At 43.9% G+C, this 24,149-nt stretch overlaps 1 protein-coding gene and 1 long non-coding RNA gene across 3 annotated transcripts in view; one reads left to right on the top strand and one right to left on the bottom strand.

The window, feature by feature from the left end:
* Positions 1-24,149, bottom strand: part of SPMIP3 (sperm microtubule inner protein 3) — a 35,492-nt gene that overhangs the window by 4,116 nt on the left and 7,227 nt on the right. For both annotated transcript variants that reach the window (XM_020905039.2, XM_020905038.2), the window contains 3 exons: positions 22,036-22,104; positions 13,165-13,260; positions 7,158-7,330 (listed from right to left, as the gene is read on the bottom strand). In XM_020905039.2, the coding sequence (XP_020760698.1) occupies positions 7,158-7,330; positions 13,165-13,260; positions 22,036-22,091 (325 nt within the window). In that variant the 5' untranslated portion in view covers positions 22,092-22,104. The remainder of the gene's footprint in view (positions 1-7,157; positions 7,331-13,164; positions 13,261-22,035; positions 22,105-24,149) is intronic.
* LOC110144913 (uncharacterized) overlaps positions 18,557-24,149 on the top strand; it is an 87,677-nt gene continuing 82,084 nt past the window's right edge. The window contains exon 1 of the long non-coding RNA XR_011490380.1: positions 18,557-18,879. This is a non-coding gene — a long non-coding RNA (uncharacterized lncRNA). The remainder of the gene's footprint in view (positions 18,880-24,149) is intronic.

Below are 24,149 nucleotides of genomic sequence, written 5' to 3'. Positions count from 1 at the left end.
CATCTATTTGCCATGAAGTGATGGGACTGGATGCCATGATCTTAGTTTTCTGAATGTTGAGCTTTAAGCCAACTTTTTCACTCTCTTCTTTCACTTTCGTCAAGAGGCTCTATACTTCTTCACTTTCTGCCATTAAGGGTGGTGTCATCTGCATATGTAAGGTAATTGATATTTCTCCCAGCAATCTTGATTCCAGCTTGTGCTTCATCTAGCCCAACATTTCTCATGATGCATATAAGTTAAAAAACAAGCATGGTGAAAATATACAGCCTTGACATACTCCTTTTTCCTATTTGGAACCAGTCTGTTGTTTTATGTCTAGTTCTAACTGTTGCCTCCTGACCTGCATACAGATTTCTCAAGAAGCAGGTCAGGTGGTCTGATATTCCCATCTCTTTCAGAATTTCCCACCGTTTATTGTGATGCACCCAGTCAAAGGCTTTGGCATAGTCAATAAAGCAGAAATAGATGTTTTTCTGGAACTCGTTTGCTTTTTCGATGATCCAGCGGATGTTGGCAATTTGATTTCTGGTTCCTCTGCCTTTAAGGTGGTGCTAGTGATAAAGAACCTACCTGCCAATGCAGGAGACTTGGGTTCAATCTTTGGGTCGGGAAGATTCTCTGAAGGAGAGCATGGCAACCTACTCCAGTATTCTTGCTGAAGAATCCTGTGGACAGAGGAGCCTGGCATTCTGCGGTCCATGGTGTCGCATAGAGTCAGACACGACTAAAGTGACTTAGCACACAGGGATGCATGCACTCTGTGCTGTTACTAGGCAGACTGGGCACCTGGGACCCTTTGCTGCGGTGCTATAATGCTTACACCTGGAAAAACTTCTCCAGTAACAAAATATTAATACAGAGAAATGAGAAAAGACTAAAAATAACTGCATGCAGGCAGTTGGGGGAAGTCATAGACAACAAGATACAAAAAGAGCAAAAATCCCAACTGCCACTTCTGAGGAGCTGGAAGCAAAAAGAGTGTCTTGGGAGCCTTGGCTCTACACATGCCCCCTGCACACACCACCACCAAAGAGGTGGGCAAAACACCTAAGCCCCATCCCTGAGCATACTTCTACTCACATCCCATATAAGGAACCAGCTCTACCATCTACTGAACAAGGGAACCTGTTACTTGTTCTTGCTCCCTCCTACAGCTAGCTCAGGAGCCCCAGTAAAAGTCTTGCCTGAATTTCTTGTCTGGCCTCTAGTCAATTTCTATTGCTTGGGGAAGGCCTAGCACCTGGTCGGTTTCACTGCCTCCCATCATCAGCTGCCTGAAGCACTGGTTCCCAACTTGGCTGTACAAAGGAATTATCTGGGGAGTTTTACAAATTACTGATGCCTGGGACCTTCTTCCTCCCACCAGGAGATTCTGACTTAATTGATATTGGGAATATCCTTGGCATCTGGATTTTTTTAAGTGATGTAGATGAAGTTAAAAACCTTCAGCCTAACCCCTGCAATCATCTCCTGACCCTTCTTATTCCATCTTGGCTCCACTCTACTCCCCATCCTGTCCCTTTTTCTTCTCCATAGTTGGAGTAATCTTTTCAAACTGCAATAGTAACTGTGTCACCTCCACCCCCTTAAAACATGGGGGCTTCCCAGGTGGCCCTAGTGGTGAAACTGTCTGCCAATGCAGGAGACATAAGAGACGAAGGTTTGATTTCTGGGTCAGGAAAATCCCCTGGAGAAGGAAATGGCAACCCATTCCAGTATTCTTTCTGAAGAATCCCACGGACAAGGGAGCATGGTGGGCTACAGTCCACAAGGTTGTGAAGAGTTTCACACGACTGAAGTGAGTGTGCATGAATCCCTTAAAGCTTTTTAAAACTTTCCCAGTAATCTCAAGAGGCCCCAAACCTGAAAATGGCTCTTAAACCCTCCTCCTTTTTTAAAATATTTATTTGGCTCCATTGGGTCTTAGTTACAGCAAGTGAGATCTTCGGTCTTCCTTGTGTCATGTGGGATTTTTAGTGGAGTCATGCAAAATCTTACTTGCATCATGTGGGATTTAGTTCCTTGACCAGGGACTGAACCCAGGCCCCCTGCATGGGAGTGCAGAGTTTTAGTCACTGAACCACCAAGGAGGTGCCCAAGCCCTCCCTGACCTTGTCATCTCTTTAGCCACATCCTTCTTGACTTCTGGGCTCCAGCACACTCATTTACCTTTTAGTTCTTCAGCCATGCCATGCTCTTACCACCGTGCCTTTGTACACATTGGGCCTAATGAAGTTCTTCTCCCATTCCTTGCCTCGTTAGCTTTTAGCTCATCTTTCAGCTGTCAACTCATCATTTTTCTGACCTGTTATATGCTCTTATAACACCACATAAACTCTGCTCTGTAAGACTTATGGCCAGTGAAATTTTATGCTTATTTCTATGCTGGTTCCCCCATTGAAGCTCCTTGAATGTAGAAACTTTGGGTCTATTTCTGCTTCACATGGTGTTGCTAAAACCTTGCACACTGGCCTATAGTTATACTCTTAAATTAGTTACTGAAGGAATATGTAGGAACGAATGAAAATATGCTTGACATCAGATCTATCACCAAGTTCAACTGATGTCAGCTCCAAAATATCTCCAGGACCCATTTGTTCCTCTTTGTCTTCCCTGCTGGTCCAAGCCACCATCACCTCTGGTCTCAACTACTAAACAACGTCCTCACTGGTCTGCAGACCCTCCCTCTTGTTCCTCTCCAGTGTCCTAACAGCAGGCAGACTGATCTTTTAAAAGTCCAAACAATATGCTACTCCTCTGTTCAAAATTATTCCAAGTCTTTCCTTTGTTCTCAGAATAGAACCCAAGCATCTTACCACTCTCACCCTCACTGACTACCCACCGAACTACACTGGCCTCATTTCTGTTCCTCAAACATGCAAGCCGTTTCCAACTTTCAGGCTTTAGCACTCACTGCTGTTTATATGATTCATTATTATTTTCCAGGGCTCAGCTAAGATTACATACAGATATTTCCTGACTGCAGTGTTAAAAGTAATCTCCCTTGGCCACATTCATCACTGTTTACCTCCCTAACAGCAGGACTACAGTCTAAAGTTCTTTTTAAATGGACTTGTTTATGCTCCGTATGTGCTTTCCAGGTGATGCCAGTGATAAAACAAACAAACAAAAATGCCACCTGCTGAGTGGCAGGCAACTAGGAGGGATCCCTAGGAGGGGACGATCCCCTGGAGGAGGGCACGGCAACCCACTCCAGTATTCTTGCCTGGAGAATCCCATGGACAGAGGAGCCTGGCTAGCTACGGTCCATTGGGTAGCAAAGAGTCAGACAAGACTGAAGTGACTTAGCTTATGCTCCGTATTCCCCATTAGAATGTCAGCTCCGTGAAAGCAGATGTCTTGTTTATCCTGGCCACCGTACTCCCAGCAGATAGGTTGTACTGAGTGTTCAACCAGTAACTGAATCATCTTCCAGCTGCCAGCTTCCAAGATGGATCCCCGTGATTCTTGGCCTCTGGTGGTATCCATGCCCTAGGGTCCAACTCCCCTCCCACTCTGCTTTAGGGCTGACTGTAATATGACCTTCAAGTTCAAGCCATAAAAGATGTAGCAGTTCCTATCTTCATCTCAGATTACTCATTCTAGGGGAAGATAACTGTCACACCATCAGGATGCTCAGCACGAAAGAATCAAGACCCCAATCCCCAAGTAGCCTGTGACAACCACGTGAGCCGTCATGCTTGACAACTATATGAGTGAACCACCTTGAGGGTGGATCCTCCAGCCCCCGTTGAGCCTTCAGATGATGAAGCTTTCACTGTCACAGACTACTACCTTGAGGGAGACTCTGAGCAAGAACTGCCCACCTGAGCAGTTCTCAAACCCTCACCCACTGAAACGATGAGAGGTATTAATAAAAATCATCATTATTGATGTTTTAGGTTCCTAGGTTTTGGAATGGTTTGTTACTCCACAATAGAAAACTAACATACACTCAATGAGTAATCAACGGAGCCCTGAATATTTCAACTTAAATTATCTCTTGAATCGGTCAGGCTTCAAACCTCACTAAGTAGGGAATGATCCTAGGCCACACTTTCAAGTACCATATTTTCCATATTTCTATCAGAGGCTTTAACAATCTTGCAGTACAAGTGGGAGGCTGTGCAATTAGCTTTAATTGCTCTCCTGTGAATTCTTTATTTGGTACGGTCTTTTCTTTCACCTGAGGCTCTGCCATATGAGTCTTCCCATTTCCCATGAAACTTCCTCAGTTCAATTTAAGAGCAAGTTTTGGGAGTGTGACATCTCTGCACATGACCTAGACTGATGACTTAGCAGCTGCTTGCTGAACAGGTTTTTAAGTCTCTAAGCCTCTGTTTCCTGTTCTGCTAAACAGAATTAGTAAAACTATCTACTTTGTGGGGACAATACGACTCATTGCAACGGTGAGTGTGACACACATGAGTAAATCACTTAGCACACCTTGGGCACAAGACAAATATTTTAAATTTTAGCAATTATCCTAAAATGCGGACTTTGAACCTCTATTTTACAGACAGAAAGGTTCAGAAAAGTCGAGTGTCCTGCCCGACACCACACAGCTGGGATGTGCCAGGCCCGTAGCACTCTAAGGCCTGAATTCTGCTCACTGCCTCGCACTGCCCCATCCATGGTTCTGCCACCGCCTCCCAGCTGCTCTTCTCACCTGCTGGCTGTATCTTCTCCTGCGTGCTAAGCAGTCCGATAGACTGATGCTAAGCTAACCATCCGACAGAGGATGCTAAGCTAACATCCTCTGAAGCTGATTGGGTTGCCCCCTTGACTCTGATCCTATAAAGGCTCTGATTATGCAAATTCAACTTTCCAGGCTCCTGTAGCTCCTCTTCAGTTCCAGGTACTCTCGCCCACTCTGCCAATCTGCATTTTGCTTCCCACTTCTGTTCTACCTTGCTCAGTCAGGCCTGGCCCTCTTGGGGTTCCTCCCTGCTCTCCTACCCCGCCCCTGCATAAATCTACCCCTTCTTCTCATCCACTGCCTCTGGTATGTCCCCCTGTCTCTTTTTCTACCTGCAAATCTTATCCATCAAGATGAAGCTTAGTTCCCCACTGGTGCATTCTGCTTTCCTGGCTGTTTTAGGCCCCAGTGATCTCATCTTTCTACTGCCGCTCCTCTATTTGGTGCTTTTTCCCAGGGGGCTCAGCAGTAAAGAATCTGCCTGCTAATGCAGGAGACTCAGGTTTGATCCCTGGGTCAGGAAGATCCCCTGGAGAAGGAAATAGCAACCCACTCCAGTCTTCTTGCTGGGAAAATTCCATGGACAGAGAGCCCAGGTGGGCTACAGTCCATGGGGTTGCAAAGACTCAGATATGACTTAGAGACTCAACCGTAGCAGCAGCAACCTCTGATAGGTTCATTATTGCCTCATCTTCCCAGTCAGACTGTGAGCTTCCTGAGGCTGAGATCATAGTCTGGACTTTCTGTTACCTCCTCCCATGGCACTTAGCCTGGGTGTTTTCTTTGCTAAATGTTCACCTGATTCTATAGGTTTGGAAAGAATTAGGAATTGTCTTTTAAAATAAGCAAGAGAGAAACTTCCTGTTCCTGTCTAACAAGACTTCCTTATAGCAGAGAAATGGTAAAGAAGTGTTTGCCATCACTTTGGAAACTAGAGGCGACCTAGATACACTCATACAAAGGAAATAGATTTCACACTCAGTCAGCCTCCAAAAACTGCTTCTACAGGGATGGGAGCCCCACTGGTGCTTCCGAACCACCCCTTCTCTTTCCCAATTCCACGTCAGCCCGAGGTAGTGTCTTCTGCCCGAAGCCGACTTTCTTTAACACAACCCTCCCAAGGTCCCCTGATTCCTACCACTCCATACCTCCTCCTCCAATGACCTATCTCAGCCTTCACCCTCCTCCCTATCCCCTCAGCTCCCTATTCCCTCATCTCCCTCTTTCCTCAGGCTGCAAACTTCTCTCACCACCCAGAACCCAGATTAGCCTGCTTTCAACTTCTTATCCCAACTCACCCTGTCACTCTCTGGCCCCAATCCCAGCTTCATCCATCACCACCCCTGTGCCTGGCTCCACTCCCCGAGATCTGCCTGGTTCTGCTGGGTTCCCGCTCTTCCCAATTGCTGTTTTTTCCTGTCCCCTTGTGACTGAGTCCCAGCCCTGCTCTGGCATTCCATCAGGGCTGCAGCTCTTTGTTCAGGGGAGAAAAAAGGGGGGGCAAATTCTTCCCATTCCCCATCCCATTCCTTTCACCATCCTTCTACTAGTTTTGTTATTTTTAATTTTAAGATTAAAAAAAAGTGGCTCATTTTAAAGAAAACTGTTGAATAGATAGTAGTACAATGAAGCTCAGCTATGACAGAAGTAAAATAGCTTAAAGGTCTAGCACAGACCTTCGGCTAGGGCTGAATTCTGTGTCTGAAATGACCTGTGTCTGGGTTTTGCTTCTATTTCCTGTGACTTGGGGCTGTCTCTGCAACTTGGTCACTGTAAAGTGGGGGAAATAATAGCATTTACTGCAGAGAGCTGTTAGAAGGACCAAATATATGCTCGCCACTGTGTAAGAGCCCCAGAAGTGTTGGGGTTCATTCGTTTAGAAAGTCTGTCAATGGAACAATCGATGCTGTGACTAAAAAAGTGTCAGTGATTACAGGAATACAGTCAAGTTCAAGGTCATATCCACGTGTACTCCCCAGGGTCATATCTGTGGGGGGCCTTGGCCCCTCAGCACACACACGGGCTGCAGCATGGAGAAATACTACAGAGGGAACTTAGAATTTTTGAAACATACCTGCAAATATTAAATAATTGTCATAAATCCATTTAAAATAGAATGAAAGGAGGAAGATCCTCTCAACAGTATGTTTAGGCACAATAACAAATTTGTCGAGTGACAAGGGGGCTCCGAGGAGTGGCCAGACTTGAGCCTGCTTTGTACCAAAGACATTTATGAATTTTCAGTCTTAAAGTCTCCTGTACGAGGAAAAGAAGGATGTAGTCCAGGGGCAGCTCTCTAAATTCTTCTTCCTGCACCAGACACAAGGGAATACCCCTCCCTGCCAATGTGACTGGTCCCAGACATGCTCCCTGAGACAGCAAGCCCACAGGAGATGCTCAAATGTGGCCCAGGCAAAGTTGCTCTCAGACAGTGAGAACCCTTGATCTGACTTACCCATCTTGTAAAATGGCAAAGAATAGTCTCTTTGGTAAGAGGTTTCTTTATACCATGGTTCGGCAGGCTTTGAACGTCTTCGAAAATTGATATAATGAATGAGAGTTTGTTGGTCTAATTGAGGCTGATACTGACTTTTCTTCTTAGATGGAATTTCCAAGTCTATGAGAGGTCTAAATGAAAATAGAAACAGCTTGCTAAATACCCACCCAGTAGAAGAAAAGCATTTCATTTTCTCATCAGCTGAAATCCATTCCCTAAAAGTGGCCCAGAGGCTACCAAGATAGTATTGACAAGACTCTGTAACTCCAAGGTGAGCTCTAGCAAACTTGTCAGTAGATGGTTCAAGGATTCCAGACCCCTGTTCTTCTCTTTAGCATCCCTCCTCCTTTCTAATCACAGGTCATAGAAGGTGACCTGCATCAAAACTTCCTCTGGATTTGTTCAGGCATGGCTACTTCCCAGTGCCCTTTTGAAATGTAATTTTTGTATGCATATTTAGTTCCCTCAAGGAACTAGTGCTTTATTTTGACCAGACTAACCGCTATGGTGCATACTGGTGTTTGGTGAGCCTGAAACTAATTATAACCTCCAGATGAGTATAATGTGAGCTGTGAGCTTGTCATACATGGAATTTATTATGTTGAAGTATGTTCCCTTCATGCCCAGTTTGTTGAAAGCTTTAATCATGGTGCTCAACATCACTAATCATTCAGTTCAGTTCAGTTCAGTTGCTCAGTCATGTCCAACTCTTTGCAACCCCATGAATCGCAGCATGCCAGGCCTCCCTGTCCATCACCAACTCCCAGGGTTTACTCAAACTCATGTCCATCGAGTCAGTGATGCCATCCAGCCATCTCATCCTCTGTCGTCCCCTTCTCCTCCTGCCCCCAATCCTTCTCAGCATCAGGGTCCTTTCCAATGAGTCAACTCTTCACATGAGGTGACTAAAGTATTGGAGCTTCAGCTTCAGCATCAGTCCTTCCAATGAACACTCAGGACTGATTTCCTTTAGGATGGACTGGTTGGATCTCCTTGCAGTCCAAGGGACTCTCAAGAGTCTTCTCCAACACCACAGTTCAAAAGCATCAATTCTTTGGCACTCAGCATTCTTTATAGTCCAACTCTCACATCCATACATGACTACTGGAAAAACCATAGCCTTGACTAGATGGACCTTTGTTGGCAAAGTAATGTCTCTGCTTTTTAATATGCTGTCTAGTTTGGTCATAACTTTCCTTCCAAGGAGTAAGCGTCTTTTAATTTCATGGCTAATCATTAGGGAAATGCAAATCAAAACCACAATAAGATATCACCTCATACCTGTCAAAAAGGCTATCATCAAAAAGACTAAAAATGACAGGTAGTAGCAAGGATGTGGAGGGAAAAAAAGTCCTCATGCACTGTTGATGGGAATGTAAATTGGTTGCATCTACTATGGAAAGTGGTATGGAGATTCCTCAAAAAAAATAAAAATAGAACTATCATATGATCCAGCAATTCCACTTCTGTGTGTTTATCCAAAGGAAACAAAATCGGTATCTCAAAAAAGATATCTGCTTTCCCATCTTCACTACAGTATTATTTACAATGGCCAAGACATTGAAATAATCTAAATGTCCATTGATGAGTGAATGGAAAAAAATGTGTGAAATGTATATACTATGAAATACTATTCAGCCTAAAAAAGATGAATAGCCTGCCATTTGTGACAACACAGATGAGCCTCAAGGACATTATGCTAAGAGGCAAAGAAAGACAAATACTGTATGATCTCACTTTTATGTGGAATCTAAAAAAACTGAACTCATAGAAACAGAAAACAACATAGTGATTGCCAGAGGTGAGGTTTGGGGCCCGGGGGAAATAGATGAAAATGGTCAAAATATACAAACTTCCAGATATAAAATAAATAAGTTCTGGAAACGTAATGTACTGCATGGTGACTATAGTCAACAATGCTCTATTGTATATTTGAAAGTTGCTAAGAGAAAAGTTCTTACCACAAAAAAAAATTGTAACTCTATGAGGTGATGGATATATATAAACATTATAGTAATCATTTTGCAATATGTACAGGCTTCCCTGGTGGCTCAGCTGTAAAGAATCAGCCTTTCAATGCAGGAGATGCGGGTTCAATTCTTGGGTTGGGAAGATCCCCTGAAGAAGCAAATGGCCACCCACTCCAGTATTCTGGCCTGGAGAATCCCATGGACAGAGGAACCTGGCAGACTGCTGTCCATGAGGTCCCAAAAGTTTGGACATAACTTAGCAACTGAACAGGAACAATGACATATATAAAATCACTATGCTGCGTACTTTAAACTAATAAAATGTTATGTATATAAACTATATCTCAATAAAACTGGGCAAAAAAAGGGTTTCAAAATACCATTTCATTCTATTTTGTGTAGATCTGGAAGATTCTACATATTATCTATCTCTGGGTAATGACATTATGGATAATTAAAAAAATTCTAATTATCAGTGTTTTCAAATGTTTTAATGAATATGTGTATTTTTGAACTGTAAAGTAGAGAAGGTGAGCTACTAGAGATGTGAAAAAGATTAAATGTTGGGTGAGATTTAAGAACATCCTAATCCAATCATTTTGAGTAGGATGTCGTCTTACTTGATGGTATAACCGTAATTAATCACGCTGAAATGGGTGACTGACACTATTTAATCATAATGCATTATGTTTATATACTTTGGTAAAACTTGATTGTGATGTGCCTTCTTTAAAGAGAATAGTTTGTTAGCAGCAATGGGATGCCTCCGCCTGAAGTTCAGGAAAAGAAAGAGCAAGACTCTAACTATGTCTGGACAGTGGAGTGATGCTGGATGCACGGGAGATGTTCTGTTGAGGACAGGTGTGGAGAAGCACCAAGAATTCCTTCCCACCTCGACTTGCTGTTGTTTTGTGCTTAAAAGGTTCTTGGTCCTAGAAAGTGGGTACATTACATGGTGGGTGGAAGCACTCCTTTTCCTCTGAAAGCTTGTTTCCTGCTGTCAAGCAAAACATTTGCTTTCTGATGAATGGGTCAGTCTCTTGTAAGTTTGTGTTCTGCCTGTTACTGTCATCTGGTTACTTTTGTGCCACTGACAGCTATGGATTGCTCCCGAACCGGATCCTGGTGATTGCTCCTACACCCACCCCTGCTAGACTGGCAGGCTGTTCTGACTTTGCCCTGGATGTTTCTATGGAACCAGAATCATCTCCATTTTCAAGAATACTGATGGTGTTCTGGAGACAAGACTTTTACTCAAAAGGGGGACTCTAATTCTGAAAATATCACATTGGTGGGAGAATATATCTGGGGAAGTTAAGCCATAGGCATCTGTCTGTTTAAATTATGAGTATAAAGACAAGAAGTTAGGCCTGGTCCTAATAATTGCATGATTTCCTGTCTTGTTTGTTTGTTTTGTTTTTGCTTGTCTTTTCCTTATTCTTAGCCAGAAGTTTAATAAAGTCGTTGGCTGACAAAACATTGACTGAGTTTTTCCCCTAAGACTAATCTTAGGCAGGCTCAAGTCTTGTCAGAGTCAAGGTTCTCTTTGCCTGAGCATCCTGTGGTAGGAGGAGGGGCAGATAATGGAGCCAAGGGAACGGACAGAGTCCAGAGAACACACGTGGAGAGTGCCCTGTGGAGCTGGCTTCTGGAAGAGGGTTTCAGTAGTTTCCTTCCTTGTTTATCCTCTGGCAGAGATCACTCTCCTAACAAGATTTTGGAATGCTCTGCAATTAAATAATTTTTAAATGGGGTTTGGGATCCTTGGAAAGTTTCAATAAAGAATTATTAATGAAAAAAAAAAGAATGTATTTGAGTTAGAACAAAGAACCTTGAACTGGGAATCAGAAAGTGTGGATCAATTCATAACTCAGCTTTTACACCAACCAGCTACATGTCAGGCAAGACATGTCATGTCTCTGGCTACATCTTATTTGGGAATCAGAAAGTGTGGATCAATTCATAACCCAGCTTTTACACCAACCAGCTACATGTCAGGCAAGACATGTCATGTCTCTGGCTACATCTTATTTATCAAGTTGAATCAGAATTTAAAAAGCTAAAGCTACTTCCAGTTTGATCATCTATTAAGTTTAGTCTGTGTGCTACTTTGTCATTGCTATGGCTCCCTTTTCTTTACTTGAAGAATAATCAGGAGTTGACTATATCAAAGGCAATTAAGAAAAGAAAAGAAGTTTCTAAAATATACTATGATGATGAACTCAAAATAATAGCAATTGTATTTTAAGTGCTTACTATGTTCTGGAATTTTATATCAATTATTTTATTTAACAGGTAAGCCAATTGATTTCAGAATGGATGAAAACTGCCTAAAATCAAACATTTCATAAGTTACTCAAATTTATGTTTCTAACTGGATCATGGAAAAAGCAAGAGAGCTCCAGAAAAACATCTATTTCTGCTTTATTGACTATACCAAAGCCTTGACTGTGTGGATCACAATAAACGGTGGAAAATTCTGAAAGAGATGGGAATATCAGACCACCTGACCTGCCTCTTGAGAAATCTGTATGCAGGTCAGGAAGCAACAGTTAGAACTGGACATGGAACAACACACTGGTTCCAAATAGGAAAAGGAGTACGTCAATGCTGTATATTGTCACCCTGCTTATTTAACTTATATGCAGAGTACATCATGAGAAACGCTGGGCTGGAAGAAGCACAAGCTGGAATCAAGATTGCCAGGAGAAATATCAATAACCTCACATATGCAGATGACACCACCCTTATGGCAGAAAGTGAAGAAGAACTAAAGAGCCTCTTGATGAAAGTGAAAGAGGAGAGGGAAAAAGTTGGCTTAAAGCTCAACATTCAGAAAACTAAGATCATGCCATCCAGTCCCATCACTTCATGGCAAACAGATGGGGAAACAGTGGAAACAGTGGCTGACTTTATTTTTCTGGGCTCCAAAATCACTGCAGATAGTGACTGCAGCCAAGAAATTAAAAGGCGCTTACTCCTTGGAAGGAAAGTTATGACCAAACTAGACAGCATATTAAAAAGCAGAGACATTACTTTGTCAACAAAGGTCCATCTAGTCAAGGCTATGGTTTTTCCAGTAGTCATGTATGGATGTGAGAGTTGGACTATAAAGAATGCTGAGTGCCAAAGAATTGATGCTTTTGAACTGTGGTGTTGGAGAAGACTCTTGAGAGACCCTTGGACTGCAAGGAGATCCAACCAGTCCATCCTAAAGGAGATCAGTCCTGAGTGTTCATTGGAAGGACTGACGCTGAAGCTGAAGCTCCAATACTTTAGTCACCTCATGCGAAGAGTTGACTCATTAGAAAGGACCCTGATGTTGGGAAAGATTGAAGGCAGGAGGAGAAGGGGACGACAGAGGATGAGATGGTTAGATGGCATCACCGACTCAATGGATATGAGTTTGGGTAAACTCTGGGAGTTAGTGATGGACTGGGAGGCCTGACATGCTGTGGTTCATGGGGTCGCCAAGAGTCGGACATGGCTGAATGACTGAACTGAACTGAACTGAACAGCCTCCCGAAACTAGAAAATAGCACTAAAGTGCCTCTTTTTTCCCCTTTCTGTTAAAATCACTGCAGAAAGGCAGAAACTGGTTAGGCCAAATTTGTGATTTTATTGAGAAGGAAAATGAGTGTCAGGAAGATTAAGTTATTTGAGTTAAGATGTTAAACTAATGATATTTCTTACATTCCTTTGATGATTTAAGTAATTTTATATTTACTGTTAATTATAAAAGTAGTATATGTTCATCATAGAAAATCTGGAAAATAGAGAAAAAGATAAAAAATGAAATACAAATATCAATAATTTCACTATTCATGAAAAGCCAGTGTCAACAGTTTGCTGTATTTCCTTCCAAATTTTTGTATCCATTAAACAATAATTATTATTTTTATTATTATCATTGCAAATTGTGATTCCCAGCTTTTCATTTATTAGTCTAACTTTAGTGAAATTATTGTATATTACGATTCAGGAAAGTGTCTTACCTGGGAGATCTCTTCACACTATAATCATAATGGAGTCTTGCCAGCTGCCCAGTGTAATAACCACGGAGATCTTTTCCTTGGTGAACAATGAATATACTAGTGGGGACAGGAAGGAGAATGAGAGAAAAGGAATTAATATGACTAGCTCTTTACAGAGGAAAACGAGCTGTGGTATAGTAAAAAATATATTCAGTCTCTATCCTCACTTCCTGGCACAAAGGTCCTAAAACCCTTGGAATCTCTTGATAGGAGTGTCTTTTGTTACCCATTTTTCAGGATTCATAAAGAAATATTTGACTTGTCAGGTATTAGTTTCAAAATATCAAGAAAAAAATAAGGGAATATATAAGGCCAGTGGGGCAAATGTTGATAATTACTGAAAGACAGAAATGGATAAGTGGAGATTCTTTATACTATTCTTTTCTACTTTTGATATTTTTATGAACTTTCACAGTATTTAAAAAGAAACTCTAACAATTAAATATATAGGGGCTAAAAGTGAAGAAGCACTGTAAAGGTCAAAGCACAAGTTACTTGCAAGCCTGGAGGAGGGGTTCCAGCCTTGCCTGGGTGGGTTGGGCTGTGAGGGTGTTTGGAAACACAAGCGTAAGTGAGAAAGGTGGGGAGCACCGGGAAGTCTTCTGGGGCGTGAGATGAGCTGGGTGTGTAGAGCTGAAACAGAGCAGTGTCGGGAGGAGCCGAGGGCTCATGGTGCCCAGATCTTACATTTTGAAATACATCTTCTTTGTAATTAATTACTTTTCTTTTAGATGATTGTTATAGCATAATGTTGTTGTTGTTTAGTCACTAAGTTGTATCCAACTCTTTTTTGACCCCATGGACTGTAGCTCACCAGGCTCCTCTGTCCATGGGATTTCCCAGGCAAGAATACTGGAGTGGGTTCCCATTTTTTTCCTCCAGAGAATCTTCCCAACCCAGGGATCAAATCTGTGTCTCCTGCATTGGCAAGTGGATTCTTCACCATTGAGCCACCGGAGAAGCCCTACAGCATTATACTGACATCCTAAAATTATATGTAGTTGTATTATGTTATTTACAGATTTTATTTCAGGAGAGTAGCAGGGACATTACAAAATATTTATTATAAACCAATGGAGTGTGTCATCTGAAAAACAGAACCATTGATATAGGTAATAGGGAACCGTTGTAGGATTTTAAAGAAAATCCATGATGAATGCAATTTTTGTTGAAGAGAGATTCTGCTGGTGGCAATGTGGAAAACAAATCTGAAGACAATCTGACTAGAAGTACAAAGACTGATCAGGAGGTAATCATAGCAATGTATGTGGGACGTAGGGAAGCTTTGAACTCTGTGGTAGAAAGTTCACATGGGGAGGAGAGGCCTAAGATGACTGCTAGGAGAGAGGGTTGAGGATGAAAGAAGGAGCACACCAAGGCTTCAGCACAAGACAAGGCTTCAGATGTTGGGAAACAGGCTGCCATTCACCAGGAGACAGAGCGCAGGAAAGCGACCCTTCTTGAGATGATGACTGTAGAGTTTGTGGTATGTGGGGTCTTTGGGGACCTTCCACAGGTTCTTACTCAGTAGGTGCCATAAGAATTCAAGAAGAGTCAGTAGAAGGTACTATATAGTTTTGCATGGAGTAACTCATCAAGTCCGTGCTGAATGATGAATGGAAACTTAAGCTATGTCTCCAGTTTGATCAGAATTTATTAACTATGCATAATGTATCCTACAGCGAGCAAAACCATCCCAAAGAAAAAGAAAAGCAAGAAGGCAAGGTGGTTATCTGAGCAGGCTTTACAAATACCTGAAGAAAGAAGAGGAGCAAAAAGCAAGGGAGAAAGGGAAAGGTATATCTAACTAAACGCACCTTTCCAAAGAACAGCACAGACAAGAAGGCCTTCTTCAATGAACAGTGCATAAAACTAGAAGAAAACAGCAAAAGGGGAAAGACTAGAGATCTCTTCAGGAAAATTGGAGATATCAAGGGAACATTTCGCCCAGAGATGGTAGAGACCTAGTAGATGCTGAAGAGATCAAGAAGAGATGGAAAGAATACGTGGAAGAACTGTACAAAAAAAAAGATCCTAGTGAACTGCATTGCTACAGTGGTGTGTCAGTCGCCCATAGCCAGACTTTCTGGAGAGCAAAGTCAAGTGGGCCTTAGGTACTAGTGTTAATAAATCTAGTGGATGTGATAGAATTCCAAAAGAACTATTCAAAACCTTAAAGGATGATGCCATCAAGATGTTGCCTTCAATATGTCAACAAATCTGGAAGACCCAGTAGTGGCCACAGGACTGGAAAAGGTCAATCCTAAACCCAGTTCCCAAGAAGGGTGGTACTAAAAAATGTGCTAACCATCACACAATTGCACTCATCTCCTGTGCTAGTAAGGTTGTGCTAAAAATCTTGCATTCTAGGCTTCAGCATTATGCCAACCAAGAACTTCCAGATGTCCAAGCTGGGCTTAGAAAAGAAAGAGGAACCAGAGATCAAATTGCCAACATTTACTGAATCACAGAGACAGCTAGGGAATTCCAGAAAAACATCTATCTCTGTTTCATCAACTATGCCAAAACCTTTGACTGTGTGGATCATTATAAAGTGTGGCAAGCTCTTGAGGTGATGGAAATACAAGACCATCTTACCTGTCTCCTGAGAAACCTGTATGGGGGTCAAGAAGTAACAGTTAGAACCCTGTATGGAACACATGTTTAGTTCAATATTGAGAAAGGAGTATGATAGGGCTGTCTGCTGTCACCCTGTTTGTTTAAACTATATGCTGAGCACATCATGAAAAATGCTGGCCTGGACGAGTTACAAGCTGGAGTCAAGATAAGCAGGAGGAACATCAACAACCTCAGATATGTGGATGATACCACTCCAATGGCAGAAAGCAAAGAGACACAAAAGCGCCTCTTGATGACGGTGAAGGAGGAGAGTGAAAGAGCTGGCTTAAAACTAAATATTAAAAAAACTAAAACCATGGCATCCGGCCCCATTACTTCATGGCAAATACAGGTGAAAGTAGTGACAGATACCCTCTTCTTGGGCTATAAAATCACTGTGGATGGTGACTGCAGCCATGAAAGCAGAAGACGAATGCTTCTTGTCAGGAAAGCCATGACAGACATAGTATGTTGGAAAGCAGAGACATCACTCTGCTAACAAAGGTCCGTATAATCAAGGTATGGTCTTCTCAGTGGTCATGGATGGTTTTAAGAGCAGGATGGTAAAAAAGGCAGAGCACCAAAGAATTGCCTTAGAACTGTAGTGCTGGAGAAGACTCTGGGGAGTCCCTTGGATAGCAAGGAGATCGAACCAGTCAGTCTTAAGGGAAATCAACCCTGAATGCTCATTGGAAAGACTGATGCTGAAGCTGAAGCTCCAGTATTTTGGTCATCTGATGCAAACAACTGACACATTGGAAAAGTCCCTGATGCTGGGAAAGATTGAGGGCAGAAGGAGAAGAAGGTGTCAGAGGATGAGATGGCTGGATGGCATCACCGTGCAGTGGACATGAACTTGGACAAACTTTGGGAGATGGTGAGGGCAGAGAGGCCTGGCGTGCTGCAGTCCATGGGGTTGCAAAGAGTCGGACACGACTAGGTGACTGAATAATGACAACAATATTCCCTGCACACTACTAGGCTCTGCAGATACGAAGCTGACTCAAAAGCAGTCGTTGTCCTAATCGTGCTCTTTATGTGCTGAAATCATGATCTGAATAAAGGGTCAGTGGGGCAGAAAAGAGGGAGGGCTGTCTAGGGTTTGAGCAAGGTAGTAGGAGAGGGAAGAGATTCCAGGTGAGGGAATGATAGGACCCAACTCAGACAGAGTTGTGATCAGAGTGGAGTGTGTGAGGGCCAGTGGGGACTTTGCTGTCTAGCTGGTGCAAAAGGCAAGTGCTGAGAGCAGGGCGGGTCTGCCTGTCTGTGCAAACAGGGCCTCAGGGAGCTCTGATTTTCAGAAAAACCACAGTCCGTCTGGGCCTGCCCAGTGGCTGGGATAATATGACTGAGCCCTGAATGGTAAATAATAGCAGGGGATTAGGTCGTAAGAGGAAAGAAGAACTGGCACAATGATAGGGAACAATGACATTCTTGAGGGCATGGGAGTGGGAGACACAGCTTTCTTAGGTGCTTGTCCGGTTTCCAAGCCCCACCTTGGGAAGATCACCCCACTGGAGGCTCTGTGAAGCATCCAGCTGGAGTTCCAGAACAACAGTGATTTCTCACGGTTGCTCTACCATTTGCACTAGGCTGTGTTTTGACTCTGGGTTCCTCCTGGGCATGAGTCCGGGTGAGCAGCCTAAGCACTGCTCCTAGAAATGGTCTGTACAAACCATCTGAGCCTGGAGAAGCCCCTCACCAGCACCAGGTTATGTGCCCACCCCAAGTCCCTCGGGAGTCTCCCTGGGTAGCTTTTTAATTCTTATTTTTTTAATTTGTTTTATTTTGGTTGCAACACGCAGCATATGGGATCTCAGTACCCTGACCAGGGATCCCACCTGCAGCCCCTGCAGTGGAAGCAGAGAGTCTTAACCACCAGACCCCCAGGGAAGTCCCTCTCCGGGTAGCTTTTGAAGTGGACAGAGTAGGAAAGTGTGTAAGCAGGTGGGTGTTGGAGGCAAGGCTGGGTGGGGTTGTGGTCATTTGAGGAATGAAGGTGTGGTATGCTTTTCTTCCACCTCTTTGGGTAGACTTTCCAAGGTCCCCCCCTGTGATCTTCACCTCAGAGAGGAGAAAGCTCTAGATGAAGAGGGTAACATGTCAGCGGTTTGGAAGAGAATTTTTATCTCCTAAGAGATAACACCTGGCCTGGCCTGGCAGTCGATGCCCCCAGAGGCCGCACAGCACCCAGCCTCTCCCAAGGAGGGGCTGGGTGTGAGGAAAAAATCGATTAATGAGTAGGAAAGCAGGGCTGGTCTCCAGACCTGGTCTGGGAGCCCTGCCCTGGACTCTGCTCAGACCCACTTTATTGACTTGGCTTGTAAGATTCTTGAGTCAGCTGTAGAAAGGCCTTTTCTCCTCCCTGGGTGGGAGTAGGAGTCCAGGGACAGTATTTACCAGTGCCTGACAGCGTGGCTCTTTGAGGTAACACATTCAGTCTAGACAAGAGCAAACCCGTTCCCCGGGAGGGTGAATGTAACCAGAGCAGGACCTGGGCTTCCCCGCAGGCAAAATTCAACACCCAAAGGGGGAGGATCCCTCTGGGGCCTGAGGTAACCCAGGCCACTGTGATGGTGTAGCCCTATGTCTGTGCTGGGCCTCATCATTACAAAGCTTCGCAGAGATGATCTCATCTAACTCTCACAGTCCTGTTGCTGGGTAAACATTGTTAACACCCTGTTACAGAAAAAGAGACCAAGGCTCACAGAGGTTAAGTGGGCTTTCTAAATAACACCCAGCTGATAAATGCCAGAGACATGAGTCAAACCCAGTTCTCTGAACTCCATGTCGCATCCAGAGTCATCTCTGTTTGTGCGATGACTTTTTGAGAAGAGTTCAGTGTTACTTTTGTGTGAACTCTGTGATTCACTGTGGGCAGACAGGAAGTGGATGTCCTGTACCAAAGCAATAGGAAGAGAAATAGACCCCGCAGTGTAACTGGAGGCTGCTTTCGGTTCAGGAGAACCGGTGCTTACTGCAGGCTCTGACGTGTGCTGGATGCCAGGGCTACAGTGATGAGAAACACTGTCTTTCCACCTGGGAGTTCATAATCAGGTAAGGAAAACCCTCCTCAGGCCCACTCATGTAGAGTGGGGATAAGTGCTGCACCAGTCAGGAAACAAAGGCTCAGGGGGAATAAGTCTCTTACTGAGGACAGGAGCTGATAAGGACAGAAGATGGGAGACCAGCATTCCCACATCCTCATGCTTTCACTCCCCAGACTCTACTGGCTTCACAAATCTCAAGGAAGAGGGAGCCTCAGTTTTCTCATCAATAAAATGGGGTGGGGAGGGCTTCCCTGGTGGCTTAGTCGTAAAGAACCTATCTGCCAATGCAGGAAGCACAGGTGTGGTCCCTGATCTGGAAAGATCCCACATGTTGCAGAGCAACTAAGCGAGCTACAACTAGTGAGCCTGTGCTCTAGAGCCCAGGAACCGCAACTACTGAGCCTGCGTGCCCTAGAGCCCACGCTCTGCATCAAAACAAGCCATGGTGATGAGGAGTCTGGGCACTGCAACGAGCAAAGAGAAAAGCCTGCATAGCCACAAAACCCCAGCACCGCCAATAATACATAAATCGATAAATGCAATTTTTAAAAAATTATAAAAATAAAAAGTGGGGGTGATGCTATCTCCATTAATGACTACATGAGAATCAACAAGATATGTGTGAACATCCTTGGTGACTGAAGTATCTCATAGGTGTTGCCATCTATCATTTGAGGCAGGATGATCTGACCTTCACAGCTGCCCCTTGATGTTTCAGAGATCTTGTCAGTCGATGTTTTTAAAGTTCATTTAAGTCCAACACAAATTCTTTGTCTTTTGCACACCACAGTGAGTTTAATCCAACCTAAGTAATCTTTCCAGGAGCATCCTAGTCCCCACAATTCAACACAATACTCAGTCCTGCACCTGAGTGAGAAGGCTAGTATAATTTGTATCTAATGTAATTCTTTTACGAGAATTTTGTGTGGTCACTAGTACTTGTAAATCACTTAATATTTAACTTTATGAGGTGCCCCTACTGGTTTGTAATTCAGTTTTCCCTACTATAGCCCAAGGGTTAGGCATTTAAGGATGAATTAATTGGGTAAATGCTTACAGAGAGGAGAAGCAGAGAGCAGACTTTCTGTCAATACTGTCAATCACCAGGAAGCCAAACCTCAAACACATGCCAGAATGAGTTTTTCTCATTGATTCATTCATTTTCAGTTTTCCAACAAAGGTGCGCAGAGGTCCTAACAAGTGTGGCAGTCTGCTAGGCAGAGTGGCCTATGAAACAAGCCCCGCCCTGGGGGCTGACCCAGAGATGTCAAGGGCAGTGACCTAGAGTACAGATGTTGGCTTCAGACCAGCAGGTTCAAATGCTACTTCTGCTAGTTCACGACTGTGGAATCTGAGGACAGTCACTTAACCCCTCCTTGCCTCAATTTCCTCCCAGTCACTGTGAAGATTAAATGAGTTAATATATACTTAGAACAGTGCCTGTCACATATTAAGGAGTGTTAAAGGGTTAACTATTATTCCAGTGGGTGATCTAGATAGGAAATAAAGAAACAGAAAATAATTGAAAGTTATGATCCGAGTCATACAGGAAATCAAAAAAGGTGTGAGAGAGAGAACTGACAGAGGTGATGAGGTAGGTGGAAGGAGGACACCTCCCCCAGCCAGGATGGTACCAACTTCTGCTCACTGAGCAGCTGGTAACAGTGGAGACATGCTGAGTGAAAGGGGGCTGGTTGAACCAAGTAAAAAGGGTAGCAGAGAGTTGAGAAGGCACTGATGTAGGGGAAAGGAGCATGTCCCAAAACCCTGAGACATGCAAGAGTGCGGGCCTACTGAAGGAACAGAAGAAAGATCACGGGGCTGGAGCTAAGAGGAGTTTGGAGAGATCAGCAGGGTCTGTTTGTGTATGGCTCTGCAGGTCCTGGCAAGTGTTGAGGCTTCATGCAAAATGCAGTAATTGCAGGGTTTGGTTTTTTTATTTTTTGACTGTGCTAGGTCTTTGTTGCGACAGTTAGGATCCCTAGTTGTGGCGTTCAGACTTAGTTGCCCCGCAGCATGTGGGATCCTAGTTCTCTGACCAGGGATAAAAATCTGTGTCCTCTGCATTGGAAGGTGGGTTCTCAACCACTGGATGACAAGAAAGGTCCCAGATTGCACGGTTTTAGGCAATGGAAGGCTCTGATCCTGTTTATGTTTTGTGGGGTTCTCTCTGGAGAATGGATTGGAGGAGGACCAGAGTGGCCATTGTAGGTGAACAGGGGAGAGGCAATGGTGCTCTGGACCAGGTTGTGGCAGTGGAAATGAAGAAAAACACCCCAATGGAGATACATCCTAGAGGCAGAATTGAGGAGCCTGCGATGGACTGGTCCACTATGTTGCAAGGCAGGAGAGACAGAAAATAGACAAAGACCTGGCCCATGGGGAGCACTCGGGTGGCGAGTGGGGGCCCCAGTCTAGTGCAGGCAGAGTGTGCCTCTGATGGATGAGCCCAAGAGAGCTGAATGCAGCCCAGTCTGAGGACATCAGTGGCCTGGCGCCTTCGGCTCTGTGTCCCACCCCAACCCTCCAGCTCCCCACGGGCTGCCTTAGGTCAGGCCCAGTGATTCTGACTTGGTTCCATTTAGCGCCAGGCGGCAGCAGCCAGTGGAGGATTGTCTCTGTTTTCCCCAGGAGATGAGACCACAATTAAACAGGCCCAACAGTGGTGGGCAAAAATCTCAAATACACACACGGAAAGCCAAGGGCATGTGGGGAGGCAGAAATCAAGTAATTCTGGAACCCACCCCTTTCTTTCCACCCTGCTTCCTCCACATGTGCGTTTCAGGGAGGGAAGGGTAGGCACTATACTTTCTCTAAAATAGGACTTTTTTTAGAGAAAGAACATCTTTTTAAGAACAAAGCATCCTTTCCTTCCTCCTTCAGTGATTTCTGGAAGCAAAAGGACATATCTTTGATGACCAGACACTGTGGAAAATAACTAAGTACTAAAATTTGGAGTTGCCAGTTTGCTTGGATGCTGCCATAAATGTAGGATTTTTTTAAGAAAACAACTTTTTGTAAACCTAAAGAAACTTCAGTAGAATCTCTGGCAGCAGTTGTCTCTAAATCAGGGAGCAAGCAGCAGAGCGAATAATTCTAGTGTCCCAGGAGTCTGTCTTCTGTGCTGCAGCTCTGGAGGTGTCTGCATTTGGAAGACCATTACCTGGGTGGGATTGCTGGGCGGCGGTCAATAAATTCTCGTAGCCGGATGGCAGTCATGATGGATAAGATTCTGGAAAAAAATTAAAATGAAGTTTCTTATTGCAAGTTTATACACATTTCCCAGGCATGACTACCTAGTACTACAAAGTCTGTCTTGAAAGTAGAAGGACCATTCTTAGCTTCTGCTAGACTATTTAGGGAAGGAAATAGACTCTTTTTTTAAAAAAATTTATTTATTTATCTATTTATTTATTTCTGGCTCTCTGCAGTTGTGGTGAGCAGGGGCTACTGTTCATTGTGCTGCGCGGGCTTCTCATTGTGGTGGCTTCTTTTGGTGCTGAGCACGGGCTCGTGGATGCTTGAGCTTCATTGGTTGCGGCATGTGGGCTCAATAGTTGTGACTTCTAGACTCTAGAGCACAGGCTCAGTAGTTGTGGCACTTGGGCTTAGTTGCCCTGCAGCACGTGGGATCTTTCCGGATCAGGGACCAAACCTGTGTCTTCCGCATTGGCAGGCAGATTCTTTACCACTGAGCCACCTGGGAAGCCCCAGGAAATAAACTCTAAAAGAAGCAAAAAGAAATGGAAAGCATAAGCCAATATACAGAGGCATGCTTTTCTTTAGCAGCAAAAAGTACTGTGTGAGTTGGGGACGTAGCCTCCTTTCTCGCTCTTCTTGAGGTATCTTCCTACTGCACTCGTTGTAGGCTAAGCACTGCATCTTCCACATGCCCTCAGGACTAGAGTTCTGGAAATGAGTTAGGATCCTCGAATCAGAGGTAATTGAGTGAGATTTGGAAGATGAAAATGAGACAGGGGCTAATTTCTGCTTCTTTGCCTTTTTCTACTGACGAAACTTGTTAAGACAATGTGATGTTTCTTTCTGCAGCAGAAACGCCAGTGTCCAGTCTCCAGCTTTGAGGGTATAAGAGGCAATCGTGTTGAAGCAATGCTGAATGCTGTGTTTAGTGTTCAAACACCAGCTTCTTGAGGGCAGAGAGGCAGCCGGAGTGGCAGTGCTGTTAGCTTTGGGACCAGGTTCTTGAACTCAGTTGTCTGGAAGGAACTTCCTCATCAGGGCACAGGTAGCTGCTTTTATGATGGGTCAATTTCTTGAAGATGTTCTAGAAGCTTCCTGGAGGACTTCCCCAGAGCATACTCTTGCAACACTTCCAATGATTTTGTAACCATCTCATTATTTACATTGAACTCTTTCTGTTTCCTTTGCTGGCTCCAGTTTAAACATATAATATATTATGTTTCTAGTCTAAAATTTCATTTTGCATCTGCTTATGTACTGGAGAGGACTTGCCATAGAAAACCAGTGCATCCAAGTATTCACTTGAGAAAGAGTCTACAATGGGGAGGACGCTAAGTGTCTGGGGGGACAGAGGTGGGAGAAAGCCTTGTATTTTTACAGTTTACCCTTGGTGTACCTTGTGAATTTTGTACAAGGTGTATATATTATGTATATACAAAGACAGCTGGGCCTCCAATTTGCATCAACATGGGGTAGCAGAAGAACATTGTACTGAGACCCATGTGGCTTGTGGTCAGTCTTTGCCTCCTCAGAGTGGAAATGTGTGTGAACAGTTGTGTCCTCCCTGAAAGTCATATATTGAAACCCTAACCCCAGTGTGATGGTATTTGGAGGGGGAGCCTTTGAGAGGTGATTATCTCATGGGCATGGAGCCCTCGTGTATGGAACTAGTGCTCTTATGAAGGAGACCTCAGAATTCCCTGGCTTTCTTTCTGCCATATGAGATTACAAGAAGTCTGCATCCTACAACCTGGAAGAGGGTCTCATCCGAACCCTATCGTGCTGGCGCCCCAATCTTTGACTTCGGCCTCCAGAAACGTGAGAAAGAAACTTCTATTATTTACAAGCCACTCAGCCTCTGAAGCTTGTTACAGCAGTTTAATAGACTCAGGCACCAGCTAAGTACATTGATGATTATGATATCATTATGGAGAGTTATGTGAGACAATGATGCATGTATGTTTTCTAACCTAAAAATCAGGTTGGAGAAAGGAGGCTATATGAGTTTCTATTTATGAACATGTATTAAGTGTTCAGTAACACGTATTAAGGAGCTTTCCTGGTGGCTCAGTGGTA

Source organism: Odocoileus virginianus, chromosome 11, assembly GCF_023699985.2.
Source record: "Odocoileus virginianus isolate 20LAN1187 ecotype Illinois chromosome 11, Ovbor_1.2, whole genome shotgun sequence".
Lineage (NCBI taxonomy): Eukaryota > Metazoa > Chordata > Mammalia > Artiodactyla > Cervidae > Odocoileus > Odocoileus virginianus.
This window is presented reverse-complemented; position numbering and strand designations above follow the sequence as displayed.